This window comes from Anolis carolinensis, chromosome 1, assembly GCF_035594765.1.
Source record: "Anolis carolinensis isolate JA03-04 chromosome 1, rAnoCar3.1.pri, whole genome shotgun sequence".
Taxonomy (NCBI): domain Eukaryota; kingdom Metazoa; phylum Chordata; class Lepidosauria; order Squamata; family Dactyloidae; genus Anolis; species Anolis carolinensis.
This window is the reverse complement of record NC_085841.1, coordinates 361,075,515-361,095,609: the sequence shown is the minus strand read 5'-3', so window position 1 is coordinate 361,095,609 and position 20,095 is coordinate 361,075,515. Positions and strand designations below refer to the sequence as shown.

The window sequence follows — 20,095 nt, the reverse complement described above, 5'->3', positions numbered from 1 at the left end:
CCATGCAGTCATGCCGGCCAAATGACCTGGAGATGTCTATGGACAACACCGGCTCTTCAGCTTAGAAATGGAGATGAGCACCAACCCCCAGAGTCGGTCACGACTGGACTTAACGTCAGGGGAAACCTTTACCTTTTATATGGACTCAGGGAGCTATAAACACAGTATTGTTTCCTCAAAGCATTGAGGGATGCAGCTCCCTTTAAGTGTTAACCAGAATACTTCCAAAGGACTCACCAGCTGATCAGTTATCCATTTCCCTTCCATAGCTTTTAATAACCTACAAGAGATGAGGAAAGGAAGAGAGAATTAGCTGACAAGCAGAATCGCACCTTTGTCGGGTATCAGGGTCAGAAAGACGATCTCCTACTGAATCAGCACTTACTGGGACTGAAATTCATGCTGCTTGTTCCTAAGGTGTTTTAATCTCTCCTTCTTTTCAGAAAACCTGGGGGAAAGAAATAAGTGGAATTAAGAATATGAGCAAGTTATTCTAACCTTTGAAAATCTAGTTATCAAGACATACTCTGTCGGTGGGGTCAAAATTGTAATTTTTTAATCTCTGCATTTATCTTTTGAGAATTGTAGGTGTTTAATAAGGAGGAAAATATTTACTACCTGCGCTGGCAGTAACGTGGATTGAATTATGTCAGAGAACGATATTATTCTTGAGAAATATTCTGTGTGATGAAGTTTTCATATAAAGTTGATAAGGGTCATCGTTCAAATTATTAATATTCTATATATTTAGTAGTACAGTAGAGTCTCACTTATCCAACATAAACGGGCCGGCAGAACGTTGGATAAGCGAATATGTTGGATAATAAGGAGAGATTAAGAAAAAGCCTATTAAACATCAAAATAGGTTATGATTTTACAAATTAAGCACCAAAACATCATGTTATACAACTAATTTGACAGAAAAAGTAGTTCATTACATATTAATGCTATGTAGTAATTACTGTATTTACTAATTTAGCACCAAAATATCATGATATATTGAAAACATTGACTACAAAAATGCGTTGGATAATCCAGAACGTTGGATAAGTGAGTGTTGGATAAGTGAGACTCTACTGTAAATGCAAAGCCAAAAATTACTGCTTACTAAAGTAGCTAAGAATATATTTGGGAACAGAGAAGATGCTGAAATGAGTGTGAGAAATATAGAAAAATCACAGTTCTGGATTCTTATTCATTGTTGTCAGTAAATATAATCTTGAGGTGACAAGAAAAAATAATTTACTTCTCCAGTTAGTGTCTGAAAACATTATTTATATACTAAACGTGAAGTTTCTATGCTTTAAAAACTGGTAGATTGTATGAATATTCTAAAACAGCTTTTCAACTTTTCATGTTTCTCTCTTGACTCTTATGTTTTGTAAACATTCACGTCAATTTCATTTCTTAGACAACCACAGAAGTTAGAGAGCTCAATCTGTTCCATTTATCAACCCTTGTAAACCACATAAAATTATCCTTACAAAAGCCAAGGGGACCAAAAAGTCAATACCAGTTTTCTCAAAATGTTATCTGGACCTTATAAAGTTGCGTCATGAATGGGAATAGCATTTGAAGATAGAACAGAATCCGTGTCCCCACCCTCTGGAGGTCCAATTCCCCATTTTGTTGTCAACAGGACCTTTCAAATAAGAGCATGGAGGTTCAATGAGGGCCCATGGTCTACACCACTTTTGTGGGGCTGAAGTTTGTCCACGTTAGCTATAGCCTGTTTAATATCTTCACCAATAAAGCACTGGGATTCTGGAGAAAAAGGGCACAGTGCAAAGATTGAAATCAGGCTCTTGATTTAGAGCAGACATGAGATTTTTTAAAAGCCAGTCAGGTTTAATGAAGCTTGAAACCCAAATTAACAATGGACTGAAAGGTATATAGACAATATCCTATTTAAACAGTATTTTCTTCCTCCCTGCCCCATGCAATTCTCCTTAGTTTCTCAATCAAACTTGCACTTTTGAATTTATTATGCAACTAGCTGTGCCCAGCCACGCGTTGCTGTGGCGTTGTCTGATGGTGTTGGTGAGAAATTGTTGAGGTAGTGGTGATATTGAATGTCTGTTGTATGGTTGTCTTTATGTTTAGTGTGCACACTGAAGTGGATTATATGGCAGTGTGGAGTCAAGATAATCCAGTTCAAAGCAGATAATATAAGATTCTAAATGGGTTATATAGCTGTGTGGAAGGGCCTTGAGTCTACACTGCCATATAATCCAGTTCAAATCTGATAATCTGTGGAAGAGGCCTAAGTGAGGCCTAACTGTGCCTGTCCTCTGGGCTGAGTAGGTTGCTAGGAGACCAAGTGGGCGGAGTTTAGCCTTCAAACTGGCAGCAATTGGATAAAAGCAATTATTCCTCTCTCTCTAATTAGGACTTTATTTTTCTTTTCTTTTTGTTGTATCAACCTAGAGGCGTGGATGATGGGTTGTGTTGTCAAATTTCGAGGTTGGGGGGCCTGTAGTTTTGTTGTTTTGTGGGTCGCCGTGATGCCATCACTCTTTTATATATATAGATGTTGTCTCTCCAGAAAGAGAAATCCTGCCTTATATTTTGGTAGCATTTTCAGGTTGATCATCTGTAGTTGAAAAATAAATATTGATGGGAGAAGTTGCAGGACAATCCACTCAAAGACAACAAAACAAATATGCCTTTTAACAGAGCTGCATATTAGCAACATGATTCAAAATACACAAATCCTTTTACACAACAGGTTTTAGTGTGTACAAACAGAAAAAGGGTTGTTTTTTAATTCAATCTAGGAACAGGTTGTGTCTCAATTGTCAAACACTTCAAAAATCACAGGTTACACAAGAGGTGGCCCTGAAGTGTTCATCTACTAGTCATCCATGATACACTCATGTGATTAAAAGAGGCACGCCAATATTAAAAGCTGTCTTTTGGCAAAACAGCTTCTTTGTCTTCTAAACTGAAAACAGTCATCTAGACCTGTTGGATGCTTAAACCTCAGGACTGAACACTCACAGGTGTTGCGAATTTTCCTTTCCCAAAAGCAGAAATGTGCCATGCTGAAAGAACTGATTGAAAAATGTGGCATAACAGGTAAGGCACCTGATCTACACAAAGGCCCAACACAGATGTCAGAACCTGTACAAAAGCCATGAGAATAGAGTTTCTGTTTGCCAGAGGAGGCAACACCTGGTTGACATTTTTCGCTTATCAATGGATCTATTAACTGAAAAATTATTTTACGTCATCTGCGTTGCTGGATTTATTTAGAACACAGTTGGCACCCGACAATTTCAGGCTTGACCTTTGCAGATTTAATCATCCATAAAATGTTCCCTTCAGGAATCTGTAGTCCTCCAGTGTGACTTCATGGTCAACTTTCTACAGTCCCACTGGAAGTCCTAGAAATTTACAGAAAGAACATTTTAAATCCAACTTGAGAATAAGCAAACCTGTAAAAGTCAAAACTGCAAATGTGGAGGGATGACTACAATGATTTATTATAAGGCTTTGTGCATCCAATCTATGAATACTTATTCTGAAGAATGCCTCACTATTTTTAACAGAGTTTGTTCTTAGATACCCTCAAGTCAACTCTGACATGTCATAAGGTTGGGTTGTTTTTTTTTTGCAAGTATGCAGAAAGTTAATCGCCACTACCTTCTCCTGATGCTAACTGTGATCTGACCAAGGTCACCCAGAGGGTTTTTACAGCAGAGCAGGGACAGGAATCCTGGTCTTTCCATGGATCGAAAATCAACTTCAAACCATTACACCACACTTGCTCTCACTCTTAGGGCTTTCTTGACAAGATTTACACTTTGCTACTGAATCCCTTTGCAGCTGAATGTGACTTGCCTATGGTCAGCCAGTGGGCTTCTATGGCTAAGTGGAGATTGGGATCCTGGTCATTTAAACTGTTACACCATGCAGGGAAGCCTACTGCCAATAATGCTGCCTAAAGTTTCACAAAAGCATATATAAGCCATAGTGAGACTTACTTCTGAGTATAAAATGGGAGAGAAAATCTAAGTTTCTCTTTCCTAAATTCCAACAGACTCCATATGTTTCTAGTAACAGCAAAAAGAGACACCTAACTATCGCAATTGCTTTTTAAAAGCTCAATAACTTGTCATTCTAGCTGAAGGATCCAACAGACAAAATTCTGATTGTGTTGTCAAAGGCTTTCACAGCCAGAATCACTGGGTTGCTGTGGGTTTTCCAGGCTGTGTGGCCATGTTCCAGAAGCATTTTCTCCTGACGTCAGAGAAACATCAGGAGAGAATGCTTCTGGAACATGGCCATACAACCCAGAAAATTCACAGCAACCCAAAGTTTACTGGATTACTGGATGAGCTGCTAAAGAAACTCACCAAGATGCCAAAAGCAAAATGGAGAAATAAATAAAAATACCCTTTGACCAATTAGAAATGACATTACTTATCGTAAGATCATAGAACAGGGAGAATATCTGAAGACTCTATGAAGCAGCAGCTTGCTGTAATGTATTACTTCAAAATACAACGTTAACCCGCAAATGTGGAAGGTTGACTATAATTTGTGCGTAACTGTCAGATATGTCAGAGGTCTGCTGTGAGGCAGAAAGGTGTCATATAAATATTTTGATTAATTTATTAATCAAATAAAATAGCAGTAAGCTTCACAATGCGGCTTGACGCAGGCACACTACGGAGTTCCTAGTAGAGGTGAAATTAATTGCAGAGCTTTCCCATTCTACACTCTTAGGACTTTATGCTCCACTTAGTCTTGTTGCCTTTTAGAAACACTCCTCCCATTCCCCTGATGTTGTTGTTGCCATAATTAGGTTGCAATTCTCAAAATACATTGCACAAGGCCAGGGCAAAAGGACACGGCTGCTTTCGTTAACGGCAGGACTTCCTGCCACACAATGAATCATTGCAGCTAATTAAAGGTTAACCAGCCCAAATGTCAAACACACACATACAAAAGGAATACAAAAGACATTTCCTGAAACGCACATGGGGTTTCAGCATATGTGAATGACAAACCTGACTATGCAAACCAAACCCGTGGTGAAATGGACCCAATATTTCTATATGTATATTGGTGGATTTAGTGTGGCACTTTAAAGACATACAGGACAGAGCCTTTTATCTTCTGCACAGTAATGCCATGTGCGAACACATAGACATAACACATTTTATATACCGATATAAACAACAACAAAAAGAAGAAACATACATTAAGTCATTTTTCCCTTTCCCTGTAAATTCCCAGTTTCAACTGATACGCAAAAGATGCATTTGGCCTTCATGGCAGCATGCTAAATGCCTGCCCTTGCTCTTTTCAGCTGGAAAACATACTATGACACACCACAAGTAGAAGCTCATATACCCCCTAAAATATAACTCTTTTTCAAATAAAGATCACCAATCTTGTAGCTCCTGTTTTCCAAGATGAGAAACACGTCACCAAACAAACTTTGGAAAAGTACTTTTCAATCCATTTATTTCCAAGGGGGTATTGTAATTAAAAATCCTTTGGGGAAAAGCCTATCCAAATTTTAATGGCGATGAAGGTAAGATGCCCTTTAGGTACTGATTTTTCTCTTACATTTAGGGATTACAAGTCAATTAGGGATTAAAATTCCAAGCAGCATTATGTTGCAGTGGCATTTTCTTTCTCTCCCCAAGCCCTTTATTTGGGTAGATCAAAACACTGGCCACAAGTATTAATAAACACCATTTAATCTATTTATAACTATACAGACATCACCTGAAAGACATCTGTCAAGCAACAAGGCGGGTGCACTTTGGGTTACTAAGGGAGCAATGAAGATAGTCACTGAAAACAAACCTTGAAAAGAAAGATTGAAAGTATGCTTAAGCCTGGAAAAGACTGATAGCCATCTCCAAATATTTGATGTGCTGTTAGATAAAGTCAAAGACTAGTTCACTGTTGCTCTAGAGAACAGAATCAGATCTAACTGGGTTAAAGAGAGTAATATCTGTTGAATACTGAAAGAAATTGCTAGTAGGAACATAAATGCAATTCATTAACTAGAAGGCCTATATGCTTCCCTGGACTTAGAGGTTTTCAAAAGAGGCTAAACACTGGTGACCTATTTCTGGATTTCTTCCACCAAGTGAGGAAGGGAGTTGAAGTAAATTATCTGTATTTTTCCAACCCTCCAGGGTCAATTAACTTATTCTGTAGCTACCTTGAGTCCCTATATTGGGAGAAAGGCAGGATATAAAAACCAAGTACAGTAAATAAAAATAGAACTGGAGCTCAACACATCATGCCCAAGTCTGTAGTCCTCATCAAGGACAAAGAAAAGCAGCATAACAGGATAAGGCTAGCGAAGACCTTACCCATTATCCTCCCTGAATGCTTGTTGTCTTTGTCTGCCTGTCTTACTCTCTATATCCTCCCTGGATTAAATGACAGTGTAGACTCATATAATCCAGTTTAAAGCAGATAATCTGCATTCAGAAATGGTGTTATATGGTCAGTGTAGATGGGGCCAAGGTCTTCTGTGAGAACTGAATGCAGAATGTAGTATTTTGAGTCTTTCCTTGTGTTTGATCGTAGATGGAAATTAGGGTTATACCAAAACTCTACTTAGATTTAGCTGGATGGTTTAGACCCCAATTTTTCTATCTAGAAAATGTAGTTCTTTGTTTTCAATAATGTTTTGAAATTTTTAGACTCTGCTGCTCATTGTTTTTAAGCTCAAGATTCCTTCAGCACACTGCTGCAACACAGCAACACTGAGTGTCTAAGCTACTTTCTGCTATGTTTTGTCTTATAAATGTCTGTTATTTGGGGGGAATTTCCACAACAAATAGAATGCAATTGCTTATGCAAAGATCAGACTAAAGATCTACTACAGGGATGAAGTTTTGGCTATCCAATTGTCACTCTACTCCTACCACCCCTGACCATTGGCTATGTTCACTGTTACCAATATGACCTGGACTCTAAAATCATCTGAATGACCCCCAATTCCCCACCATCTAACTTAAAAGCCAATCAAAATTTCTGAAGAGTCCACAAGAATGGCCTGAAGGCACCCACTATGCTGGCTGGCTTTGCACCAAGCGGAATTCAAAGCTCTACTTTTAACATTACTGCTAGTAATCACCGATAAGATTGTTCTTAACAGTTGGATCCTCCACAAGTCAGAAGGAGAAGAGAGCCAAGCTTAGTCCCAGGTCTTTGCCCATTTATGCCCTGGAAGCTCTGAAATGTGAGTAATGATGTTTCTTTGATCATACATAGAGTCCTTTAGGTACGTCATATTGAGGTGATGCTACAACTCCCATACACACAATCTCAATATGACTTACCTACGGAAGTGAGCCAATAGCAAAGGATGATGGGAGTTGCAGTCCACCTTCTGGGGAATCCCCAGCTCTACAGAAGTTGGGACTACAACTCTCATATGCTCTCTTTAGGGAACCCAATACTGAAAGATGATGTGAGCTACAGTTCCAACCTCAGGAGAACCAGGCCCTTTCAACACAGCTGTACAAAATCCACACTGAACTGGATTATATGGCAGTGTGGACTCAGATAACTCGGTTCAAAATGGTGTCCCTTAAATATAATGAGATTGCTTCTCCAATTTTGAAAAATGTTTTCAAGGTCTGAATGCCTGAATCCATAGATGCATAATCTACGGATATGGAGGGCCAATTTTCAACATAAGAGATACTCTGGCTATCTATAGCAAGAATGGGCAAACTTTGGCCTTCAAGGTGTTTTGGACTCAGTTTAGGTGAGCCCTAGAGATTAGACTGTAACTCTGAGGCGTTTAACCTGAATATTTAATTTATGTTCCATGTAGTTATTTCATGGGTGTCGGGGTTTTATAATGTTACCAGCTGTGCCCAGCCACGCGTTGCTGTGGCAAAGTGGTGGTGGTATTGGTTAAAAATTGTTGTGTAATTTTTATTTGACGTTATTTGCATTTTTTTATTAATTTTATTGTAAGTTATATTTTTATTTATTATATTTTATTATTTTCTTGTATTATTTTTAGTTATTTTCTGTTAGTATAGTATTTTATTGTATTAATTTTTTTAGTGTTTTTTATTACTTTTTATTGGGTTGCTAGGAGACCAAGTTGGAGGAGCTTAGCCTTCTAACTGGCAGCAATTGGATAAAAGCAATTATTCCTCTCTCTCTAATTAGGACTTTATTTTTCTTTTCTTTTTGTTGTATCAACCTAGAGGCGTGGATGATGGGTTGTGTTGTCAAATTTCGAGGTTGGGGGGCCTGTAGTTTTGTTGTTTTGTGGGTCACCGTGATGCCATCACTCTTTTATATATATAGATAAGTTGCTAATTTTATACATCTTGTAGCTTATGATTGTATTTTTTACATTATGTAACTGTTTTCTGGTTTTATATGCTGTACGCTGCTTTGAGTTCTGTTCTGGGACAAAAGTGTGATAGAAATAAATAAATAATAACTCCTATGAGTCCTCCTTACTGAGCCCTACAGAGAACTAAGGAGGACTCATGGGAGTTCCAGTCTAATCTATAGGGCGCATTAAGGAGGACTCATGGAAGGTGTAGCCCATTTTCTGTAGGCCTCACTATGGAGAATTCATGTGAGTTACAGTCTAACCTCTGTACAGAGCTCATCTAAGGAAGACTCATGGGAATTCCAGTTTAATCTGTAGGCCTCACTAAGGAGGACTCATTCAGAGCCCCCAGTGGCACAATAGGTTAAACCCTTGTGACAGTAGAACTGCTGACCGACAGGTTGGGGGTTCGAATCTGGGGGGAGCAGGATGAGCTCCCTCTGTCAGCTCCAGCTCCCCATGCGGGGACATGAGAGAATCCTCCCACAGGATGGTAAAACATTAAACATCGGGGCGTCCCCTGGGCAACGTCCTTGCAGTTAGCCAATTCTCTCACACCAGAAGCGATTTGCAGTTTCTCAAGTCGATCCTGACACTAAAAAAAAGGAGGACTTATGAAAATTGTAGTCCATCCTCTGTAAGTCTCATTAAGGAAGGTTCATAGGAGTTGTAGTCCATTTTATGTTGGGCTCACTAAGGAGAACTCATAGGAATTGCAGTCCATTCTCTGTAAGCCTCATTAAAGTAGGCTCATGGGAGTTATAGTCTAACCTCTGTATAAAGCTCAGCTAAGGAGGACTCATGGGAGTTGTAGTCCATCTTGTTGGGCTCAGTAAGGGAGGCTCATGGGAGTTATAGTCCATCTTATGTTGGGCTCACTAAGGAGGACTCATAGGAGTTGCAGTCCATCCTCTGTAAGCCTCATTAAGGAAGGCTCATGGGAGTTACAGTCTAACCTTCACTGCCCATTGAGATTAGGCCAGCCCCCACTTTACTAGCCTTTAAGAAAGACTTAAAAACATGGCTCTTCCGGTGTGCCTTTGGAGAGTAACTGTCATATCTTTCTTCGGTTATTCCCCTTGGATATCTATCCTTTAGACTGTTCCACTATTTTATGTCCCTGTTCCCCGTGGTTTTATTCATATGCCTTTCTCACCCAAGTTTTAACTTAGTGTTCATGTGGCCCGCCCTGGTTTTTATTGCTTTTTCTGAAGTTGGGTTGTAATGTATGTTATTATTTATTGTATTGTTAAATTGTGTTATGATGTGTTGTTTTATATTTTGTTATATTGTATGGTTCTGGGCATGGCCCCATGTAAGCCGCCCCGAGTCCCCGTTGGGGAGATGGTGGCGGGGTATAAATAAAGTTTTTATTATTATTATTATTATTATTACTATTATTATTATTACCTCTGTATAGAGCTCACCTAAGGAAGACTTATGGGAGTTGTAGTCCATTTTCTGTAGGGCTCACTAAGGAGGACTCATGGGCGTTCCAAAGTTTTTATTATTATTATTATTATTATTACCTCTGTATAGAGCTCACCTAAGGAAGACTTATGGGAGTTGTAGTCTATTTTCTGTAGGGCTCACTAAGGAGGACTCATGGGCGTTCCAACATAATCTCTGTACAGAGCTCACTAAGGAGGGCTCATAGGAATTACACTGACCTCACTGAGGAGGACTCATGGGAGTTGTAGTGTAAGCCAGCCATGGGCAAACTTTGGCCCTCCAGGTTTTTTGGATTCCAACTCACACAATTCCTAACAGCCGGGAGGATTAGACTGTAACTCCCATGAGTCTTCCTTAAGTAAGGCCCACAGAGAATGGTCTACAACTCCCATGAGTCCTCCTTAGTGTGCCCTCCCGTGAGTCTTCCTGAGGTGAGCCTACAGAGGATGGGCTCCCAACTCCCAGGGGCGGGACTCCATAGCCGGGGCCTTGTTGCCTTCCTTCCCTCCCTTCCTTCTTGCCTGCCCCCTCCTGCGCATGCGCACCCACCGTTCGGCGTCGCGCCCGTCGAAGAAGACGAAGTCCCCGCCGCGGACGCAGTGGGCGCAGGTGAGGCGCCGGCGGGCGGTGTTGCAGAGCGGGCAGCGCTCCACGGCCACGAAGAGGCCCTCGTAGGCCGGGCCGGACTCCGCCTCAGGCGCCCGCCGCCGCCGCCCGCCCCTGGGAGACGCCATCTTGGCCGCCCGCGGGTCACGTGAGGACTTTGTTTTCAACAAGGAGCATCACGGGAAAGGAAAGGCAAACGAGGAAAAGAGCGAAGGAATGGCGTGACGTATAGAAAGGGGCGGGGTTAACTACGCATCTAGTGACGTTTTAAAGGAGGCGTGGTTAAACACACGCGCAGTGACGTCAAAAGGGGGCGGGGCCGCAGGACCAGCGCTTTTTTGTCCGGCCCAAGTCGCGCTTTCTGCTGCCATGGCAACATCGAAGCCATGGCAGTTTGAGCGGGGCAGAACTGCGTTAACTCTAAAGTGTAGACACTTTCCTGTATGAATCTGGAATAAAAAGCTGAAGAGCCAGAGGTAAATAGAAATTATATCTATATATATAAGAGTGATGGCATCAGGGCAGCGGACAAAACAACAAAACTACAGGCCCTCCAACCTCGAAATTTGACAACACAACCCATCATTCACGGCTCTAGGTTGATACAACAAAAAGAAAAGAAAAATAAAGTCCTAATTACAGGGAGAGGAATAATAGTTTTTATCCAATTGCTGCCAGTTTGAAGGCTAAGCTCCGCCCACTTGGTCTCCTAGCAACCTACTCAGCCCAGGGGACAGGCACAGTTAGGCCTCACTTAGGCCTCTTCCACAGATTATCAGATTTTAACTGGATTATATGGCAGTGTAGACTCAAGGACCTTCCACACAGCTATATAACCCATTTATAATCTTATATTATCTGCTTTGAACTGGATTATCTTGACTCCACACTGCCATATAATCCACTTCAGTGTGCATACTAAACATAAAGACAACCATACAACAGACATTCAATACCACCACTACCTCAACAATTTCTCACCAGCAACACCAGACAACGGCACAGCAACGCGTGGCCGGGCACAGCTAGTAATATATAAATTATATAAATCAATAAAGTATCTAAAAGTATATAAATATAAAGTATACAGTATATATAAAATTATATAAATCAATAAAATATACAAAAGTATATAAATATAAAGTACATAAATATAAATAAATCGTATAAATATGTAAAAATATATAACATTCCTACAGATATAGATATGTATAAAAATTATAGAAATAAATTATATAAAATTATATAAATATAAGCAAGATGTATAAATATGTAAAAGTTATATACATTTATAACATTCCTATAGATATAAATTATATGCATAGATAAAACCTTTAAGTAAATATGTAAATTATATAACTATATAAAAAGATATGAATATAAAATTATAGAAATAAATTATATAAAATTATATAAGCAAGATGTATAAATATGTAAAGATAATATACATTTATAACATTCATATAGATATAAATTACATGCATAGATAAAACCTATAAGTAAATATATAGGTTGTTGTATGTCTTTCGGGCTGTGTGGCCATGTTCCAGAAGCATTCTCTCCTGACGTTTCGCCCACATCTATGGCAGGCATCCTCAGAGGTTGTGAGGTACCTCACAACCTCTGAGGATGCCTGCCATAGATGTGGGTGAAACGTCAGGAGAGAATGCTTCTGGAACATGGCCACACAGCCCGAAAGACATACAACAACCTTGTGATCCTGGCCATGAAAGCTTTCGACAACACAGTAAATATATAAATTATATATAACTATATAAAAAGATATGAATGTATACAAATTATAGAAATAAATTATATAAAATTATATAATGAAGATGTATAAATATGTAAAGATAATATACATTTATAACATTCATATAGATATAAATTACATGCATAGTTAAAACCTATAAGTAAATATGTAAATTATATAAATATACAAAAAGATATAAATATAAAATTATAGAAATAAATTATATAAAATGATATAATCAAGATGTATAAATATGTAAAGATAATATACATTTATAACATTCATATAGATATAAATTACATGCATAGATAAAACCTATAAGCAAATATATAAATTATATAAATATATAAAAAGATATGAATGTATACAAATTATGGAAATAAATTATATAAAATTATATAAACAAGATGCATAAATATGTAAAAATAATACATAAGTAAATATATAAATTATATAAATATATAAAATTAAATAAATACATAAATAAATACTACTAATAAATTAAGTATAGTGTTCATATATAGATAGATATAAATGTAAATTATATATATTTGCAGTGGTGCAATGGGTTAAAACCTTGTCCTGCTAAATTGCTGACCTGAAGGTTGGCAGTTCGAATCTGCGGGACGGGGTGAGCTCCCGCTGTTAGCCGTAGCTCCTGCCAACCTAGCAGTTCGAAAACATGCAAATGTGGGTAGATAAATAGGTACGGCTTTGGCAGAAAAGGCTCCTTGGTTTAGAAATGGAGAAGAGCCAGAGCCAGAGATGAGCACTGCCTCCAAGAGCTGGAAATGAAAGGAGAAGCCTTTGCCTTTGCCTGTGTGTTTCTAATTGTATTATACAAGGCGTTGTATGTTTGCCTGTATCTGTTTACACTGTAATCTGGTCTGTGTCCCAACAGGGAGAAGGTCCCAATATTAATAAAGTGTTATTATTACATTGAAATTATACTAAAATATAAATAATATAAATATTAAAAATATATAAACAAAAAATAAAAATATTATAAATATTGACACAACATATAAATAAAAATAATAGAAATATTGACATAACATATACATAGATATAAATGTAGATATAAATATAAATTATACTTAATACATAAAATACATAAAAATAAAAAATAAATATAAATCTATATATATATAAAAGGGTAATGAAATTTCGGCCTAGGACAAAACAACAAAACTACACATCCCAGAAACACTAAACTTGGCAGCACAACCCCTCATCCATGCCTCTACGTTCATACAACAAAAAGAAAAGAAAAATAAAGTCCTAATTAGAGGGAGAGGAATAATTGCTTTCATCAAATTGCTGCCAGTTAGAAGGCTAAGCTCCGTCCACTTGGTCTCCTAGCAACCCACTCACCCCAGGGGACAGGCAGAGTTAGGCCTCTTCCACTTAGGCCTCTTCCACACTGCCTATAAAATAATAATAATAATAATAATAATAATAATAATAATAATAATAATCTTTATTTATACCCCGCCACCATCTCCCCAACGGGGACTCGGGGCGGCTTACATGGGGCCATGCCCAAAACAATACAAAATAAACAGCATATAAAAAAAACAACACTTCAGAACACAATGAACAGTACAATAAATAAAATGAAATACAGATTATCTGATTTCCCATACCACCATATTTTGCCACAGCAACGCGTGGCCGGGCACAGCTAGTTATATATAAAAACATAAATTATATAAATATAAATATATGAATAAATAAATGTGTAAAAATAATATAAATATAAATTATGTTAATATAAAAGTATATAAATAATATAACTATAACATTTATATAGTACAAGCCCCAGAACCTAGAAATTTGGCAACACAACCCACCATCCTTGCCCCTAGGTTCCAACAACAAAAAGAAAAGAAAAATAAAGTCCCAATTAGAGGGAGATAAATAATTGTTTTTATCCAATTGCTGCCAGTTAGAAGGCTAAGCTCCGCCCACTTGGTCTCCTAGCAACCCCCTCAGCCCAGTTTTAATAAAAGAATAAAAAATAAAATAAATACAAATACAATAAAAAATAATAAAAAACACTAAAAATTAATACAATAAAATACTATAATAACAAAATAACTAAAAATAATACAACAAAATAAAATATAATAAATAAAAAGATAAGTTACAATAAAATTAATTAACAATACAAATAACGTCAAATAAAAATTCCACAACAATTTTTAACCAATACCACCACCACTTTGCCACAGCAACGCGTGGCCGGGTACAGCTAGTAAGACTATATATAGATATAACATATTATTTACATTTCTATCTATCTATCTATCTATCTATAACATTCATATAGATATAGATATAAATTATATAAATAAATATGTAAAAATAATATAAATATAACATTCATATAGATATAAATGTAAGTTATATAAATAAACAAACAACATTTCAGGACAGTTTTTTAAAATTATATTTATTTCAAAAATACTAACTCAAGCTTCTCTAGTATTTCAACAAGAGCTGGGATTTATATCTGTATCAATATACAGAGATATATATGTGTATGTATTTGTTACATATCATATTTTACACGTAAAGAGCATTTTTTTAGTACAGAGTGGAAGATGTGGTCAGTCAAACATATACAAACCTATATGTTCATTTTGCATTGTTTGTTTCAAAATTAAGAGGATTTCTTGAAACCTTTCAAGATCGGGTAGATGTTTTCGAAGGCTTCGTATATTTCGGAACGGTCCTTGGCACCTGGAAAAAACAATTGACAAAAGGAGACTCCATATCCACAGATTAATAATATAATTATAATATTTATAATTATTATCATCACTCCATATCCACAGATTAATAATATAATTATATTTATACTTATTATCATCACTCCATATCCACAGATTAATAATATAATAATAATAATTATTATTATTATCACTCCATATCCACAGATTAATAATATAATATAATTATAATTATTATCACTCCATATCCACAGATTTAACCACCCACAACTTTAAAATCCCCCCAATTAATATTTAAGTATTATTTTGTTTTATGTGTTGTCGAAAGCTTTCATGGCCGGAATCACTGGGTTGTTGTGAGTTTTCCGGGCTGTCTGGCCATGTTCCAGAAGCATTCTCTCCTGACGTTTCACCCACATCTGTGGCAGGCATCCTCTGAGATTGTGAGGTCTGTTGGAAACTCGGCAAGTGAGGTTTATATATCTGTGGAATAATGTCCAGAGTGGGAGAAAGAACTCTCACCTGTTGTGAATATTGCAATTGATCACCTACATTAGCTTTGAATAGCCTTGCAGCTTCAAAGCCTCGCTGCTTCCTGCCTGGGGGAAATCCTGTGTTGGGATTTTCTCCCAATAATGAGACCAAAGCTAATAATACCGTATTAAAACAATGCAAATCCTATAGTGTAGATACACCCCCGAGACATAGTTTGCGATGCATGTATTACTTACCGGTCAATACGACTTTTCCCGATACAAAGATCAGCAGGACAATCCTCGGTTTGACCATTCTGTAGATGAGGCCCGGAAACAGTTCCGGTTCATAGCTGCAATTTTTTTGGGATTTAAGTGTCATTTACAAAAAAAAAAGGCTGAAGAATCAAAACTCATTGACAAGTTTGCAACAACACCTTCCCCTTGAAATATTTGAAAGATGAGGTCTAAACTGCATTAATTCTACAGTGTAGATCAGGTGTATGCAAACTTGAGCCCTCCAGGTGTTTTGGACTGTAAAGAAGTGTGATTTTATTCGTTTACAGATGTCATGTTTAATTGCGTTTTAAAAGTCATGTTTAACTATGTTTGAAAGGGTAAGTATTAGAGTTACCAGTGCATTGGGGACTGAGGCAGGTTGCCATAGTAACGAGGGCGGAGCCAACAGCCGTTTGGAGAAAAAGGAGGGAATGTTTCGAAGAGAGTTCAGTCTGTGCTCTGTTGAAGCTCAGGGAAGACTGATCCTAAGTTAGGGGATCAGGGAGACTCAATTGGTCATTTTGAGTCAATTTAAAATAAGTTTGGTGGCTTATTTTAAGATAGTCTGTGCCCTGCTGAGGTGCAGTTGGGACTGGTTCTCAGTTGGAGAATCGGGGAGACTCAAATGTTTATTTTTGAGTCAGTTTAAAATAAGTTTGGTGGCTTATTTTAAGATAATCTGTTTCCAGATAAGGAACAGATAGTCTGTGATTGAAATTCACAGGGTGACTGCAGTTTAAAGCAGTAGAGAAGGAGGTGATGTTTTAAGAAGTTTGAAACACCTCAATATAGCTTTGCAACTGTTAGTCCAAGTGCCTCTAAAAAGAAGTTACTGGAACCATTAAGCTTGTGCCTGAATAAACGTGTTATTGTTCTTTTTAACATCTCCATCTCTGAAATCTATATTACCATCAAAAGCAAACAAGAAAGAAGAAAAATAAAATTTAAAAAAATCTCCTCTCTAAGTAGCCAGTGGCTATATCATCCCATAGTGGTGGCAAGAGTTGATAATCAAAGTAATAAATACCCACAAATACAGTAATATGCTTTAGTAATGTTCAGTCAACAGGTATGAAGTATAAACTCATATAGAATAAAATACTGGATGTTTAAGTTACAAACTGAGCATCCCCGAGGTCTTAACGAACACAACTCATATAATTATTTCATGTGAATCTGTACTTGGTATTTCTTACCATACTATAAATTCCAACCATACTGGGAGAACCATCAGCGCCATCTAGTGTTGATTAACATATATATCAATATATTCAGTAACCCCCTATTGCTTTAAATGAATAATTGCTACCTGAAATCACTCCACCTGATGACAAAACTTCCCATTATATTGTGAGGTTACCAAATAATAGTCTATACTCGCTATAAGAATTAACCAAGAGCCAGCAGAGTATCTCATGAACATATAAATCCATGGACACTGTGAGTATATAAATAAGATATAACTTTCTTAATTGAAACCAAAAAACCTTAATTTATGTTATAGCCACTGTTTGTTCCTTTTATTTAGACCCACCCTAGAAAAAAAAGAAGACATAAATACACAACTAGAAAGAGGAACATAAAGGGTATACATATGAATGTACTATTGTAAGTTTCTATGTCAAATTTATATATGACATTTATGTGGATGTGTTATATGCTTTTGTTAATTCATTATAATTTTCCCAGATTAATTCACTTGAAGAAGACCTAGTCGAAACCGGTCGTGATCTACTGTGATCTACTTGCTCTTCAGCTCAACGAACTGATTGAATAAGTGAACAATTATATATAGAACATACATTGTTGAGCCAGACAGTCATTTTTTTATGTATGGATTATGTTTATTGCAATTGTGAATTCTGAACATATTGTATTTTATTCTATACTAGCTGTGCCCAGCCACGCGTTGCTGTGGCGAAGTCTGGTGGTATGGGAAATAAAGTATTGAGGAATTGGTGGTAGTTAAGGTAAAGGGTCAAGGTTTTCCCCTGACATTAAGTCCATTATAAATGGGTTATATAGCTGTGTGGAAGGGCCTTGAGTCTACACTGCCATATAATCCAGTTAAAATCAGATAATCTGTATTTTATAGGCAGTGTGGAAGAGGCCTAAGTGAGGCCTAACTCTGCCTGTCCCCTGGGCTGAGTGGGTTGCTGGGAGACCAAGTGGGCGGAACTTAGCCTTCTAACTGGCAGCAATTGGATAAAAAACAATTATTCCTCTCCCTCTAATTAGGACTTTATTTGTCTTTTCTTTTTGTTGTATGAACCTAGAGGCATGGATGAGGGGTTGTGCTGCCAAGTTTAGTGTTTCTGGGATGTGTAGTTTTGTTGTTTTGTCCTAGGCCGAAATTTCATAACCATTTTATATATATAGATGAGTTTATACTTCATACCTGTTGACGGAACTTTACTAAAGCATATTACTGTATTTGTGGGTATCTATTACTTTGGTGCATAACCAGGAACCCATTTACCTAATAAGAGTTGACAATCCCCTTAACATCTGGTGGCCGCCTTATAAACATCTTTACCTCTGGTGGCAGCTTTTAAATAAAACATTTTTAATAACTGGTGCCAGCGGATATAAAACATATAATCTACTAGCTGTGCCCGGCCACGCGTTGCTGTGGCGTATGGGAATTCTTTGTTAGGTAGGTGGAATAACAGTGAATAGCTTTGTAGCCTGAAAGCCTGGTCATTTTCTTATGTGAATCCTTGTTGGTGAGGTGGAATAGAAAGGAATAGGCTTGCGGCTTGGAAGGTTAGGTAGTTGCCTTTTAGGGGAATGTTTTTTTGGGGTGGTAAAATGGTAATGAATAGTCTCGGTGGTTCAAAGCCTGGGTGCTTGCTACCTAGGGGAAATCTTTGGTTGGTCAGCTTCAGAGTAGTATCACTGTTTCAATGCCTGGTCACCTTTTACGAATGTTAATCTTTTATTGGTGTGGTTGAATTGCACTGAATATCCTTGCAGCTCCAATGTCTGGCTGTATTTATTATTTTGCATTTTATATATATATTACAAAATATAGAAAGCATGGCACATTGCCTGTTGTGGGTTCTGGCCTTTTTTTGGTGTTGTGATTGTGTTTTTTGTGTGATTGTGTTGTATCTTACTGGAGGCAGGGATGATGGATTGTGTTGCCAATTTTAGAGTTTGGGGGGTGTTGGGTTTTGTTGTTTTGTGAGTCGCCGTGATGCCAAAAGCCTTTTATATATATAGATATATATAAAAGAGTGATGGCATCACGGCAGCAGACAAAACAACAAAAGTAAACACCCCACAACCTTGAAAATTGACATCACAACCCCTCATCCATGCCTCTAGGTTGATACAACAAAAAGAAAAGAAAAACAAAGTCCTAATTAGAGGGAGAGGAATAATTGTTTTTATCCAATTGCTGCCAGTTAGAAGGCTAAGCTCTGCTCACTTGGTCTCCTAGCAACCCACTCAGCCCAGGGGACCCTTTACCTTAACTACTTTATTTCCCATAACACCATACTTCGCCACAGCAACGCGTGGCTGGGCACAGCTAGTAATAATATAAATATAATTAATCAATAGAAACTCATTCCCATCTCCGCAATTGGTGTCAGAGGTGAGATTTTATAAAAAGATTTCTCCCCCTTGATGACATCTTTGCAATTTGGTGGCAGCGATGGGATAAAAATATTTCCCCCCTGCCTGAAAGAGCCTCAGTCGTTACTAAACCTCTTTGCATGGACTGCAACAGCCGGTAGGCTATTAGGAATTGTGGGAGTTGTAGTCCAACAAAACACCTGGAGGGCTCAAGTTTGCATATACCTGGTGTTAATGCATTCCTTATTTGCTGCCTATCCAGGTGAGGACACACCTGCTGAACTGCTGATGAGTGAGAACCAAGCCTTCCAACCGGATGGAGAACTTCACGTCGCAACTGCCAACCATGTTCTGGATTTTGAAGTCTAGGAATTTCGCCGGGAAGCCGAGTTTCTGCACCACGCGAGCGTACTTCCGGGCGGCCAGCCGGGACTGCTCTTCGCTGCAAGTCAACAGGAAAGGTGAGCAACAATGAGGTCTTTTCAGGTCATGTTTGTGTCTTTCCATAATATTATTTTTGTTCCTGGGTTATAAAAATGTCATTTCCTAATTGGTTCTATCATAAAAAAACACAGGGAAAGTTTACTAAACTGCAACAGCTTTGGCTTGATGGGCTGTATGGCCATGTTCCAGAAGCATTCTCTCCTGACATTTCACCCACATCTATGGCAGGCATCCTCAGAGGTTGTGCAGTATGGAGAAACTAAGCAAGGAAGGTTTATATATCCGTGGAATAATGTCCAGGGTGGGAGAAAGAACTCTTGTCTGCTTGAGGCAAGTGGGAATGTTTCAATTTATCACCTTGATTAGCATTAAATCTTGTAGCTTCAAAGCCTGGCTGCTTCCTGCCTGGGGGGAGGATCCTTTGTCAGGC

At 37.9% G+C, this 20,095-nt stretch overlaps 2 protein-coding genes and 1 long non-coding RNA gene across 5 annotated transcripts in view; 1 reads left to right on the top strand and 2 right to left on the bottom strand.

The window, feature by feature from the left end:
• The window catches only part of atg14 (autophagy related 14), a 29,168-nt gene extending 18,641 nt beyond the window's left edge, over positions 1-10,527 (bottom strand). Inside the window, exons 1-3 of the mRNA XM_062968655.1 lie at positions 10,343-10,527; positions 386-448; positions 238-280 (exon numbers count right to left, since the gene is read on the bottom strand). Coding sequence (XP_062824725.1) covers positions 238-280; positions 386-448; positions 10,343-10,527 — 291 coding nt within the window. The remainder of the gene's footprint in view (positions 1-237; positions 281-385; positions 449-10,342) is intronic.
• Positions 10,528-10,557: 30 nt separating this feature from the next.
• The window catches only part of LOC134295613 (uncharacterized), a 19,892-nt gene continuing 10,354 nt past the window's right edge, over positions 10,558-20,095 (top strand). For both annotated transcript variants that reach the window (XR_010002245.1, XR_010002244.1), the window contains exons 1-2: positions 10,558-10,875; positions 19,484-19,682. This is a non-coding gene — a long non-coding RNA (uncharacterized LOC134295613). The remainder of the gene's footprint in view (positions 10,876-19,483; positions 19,683-20,095) is intronic.
• The window catches only part of tbpl2 (TATA-box binding protein like 2), a 14,228-nt gene continuing 8,720 nt past the window's right edge, over positions 14,588-20,095 (bottom strand). For both annotated transcript variants that reach the window (XM_062968658.1, XM_062968657.1), the window contains 3 exons: positions 19,496-19,663; positions 15,619-15,713; positions 14,588-14,897 (listed from right to left, as the gene is read on the bottom strand). In XM_062968658.1, coding sequence (XP_062824728.1) covers positions 14,818-14,897; positions 15,619-15,713; positions 19,496-19,663 — 343 coding nt within the window. In that variant the 3' untranslated portion in view covers positions 14,588-14,817. The remainder of the gene's footprint in view (positions 14,898-15,618; positions 15,714-19,495; positions 19,664-20,095) is intronic.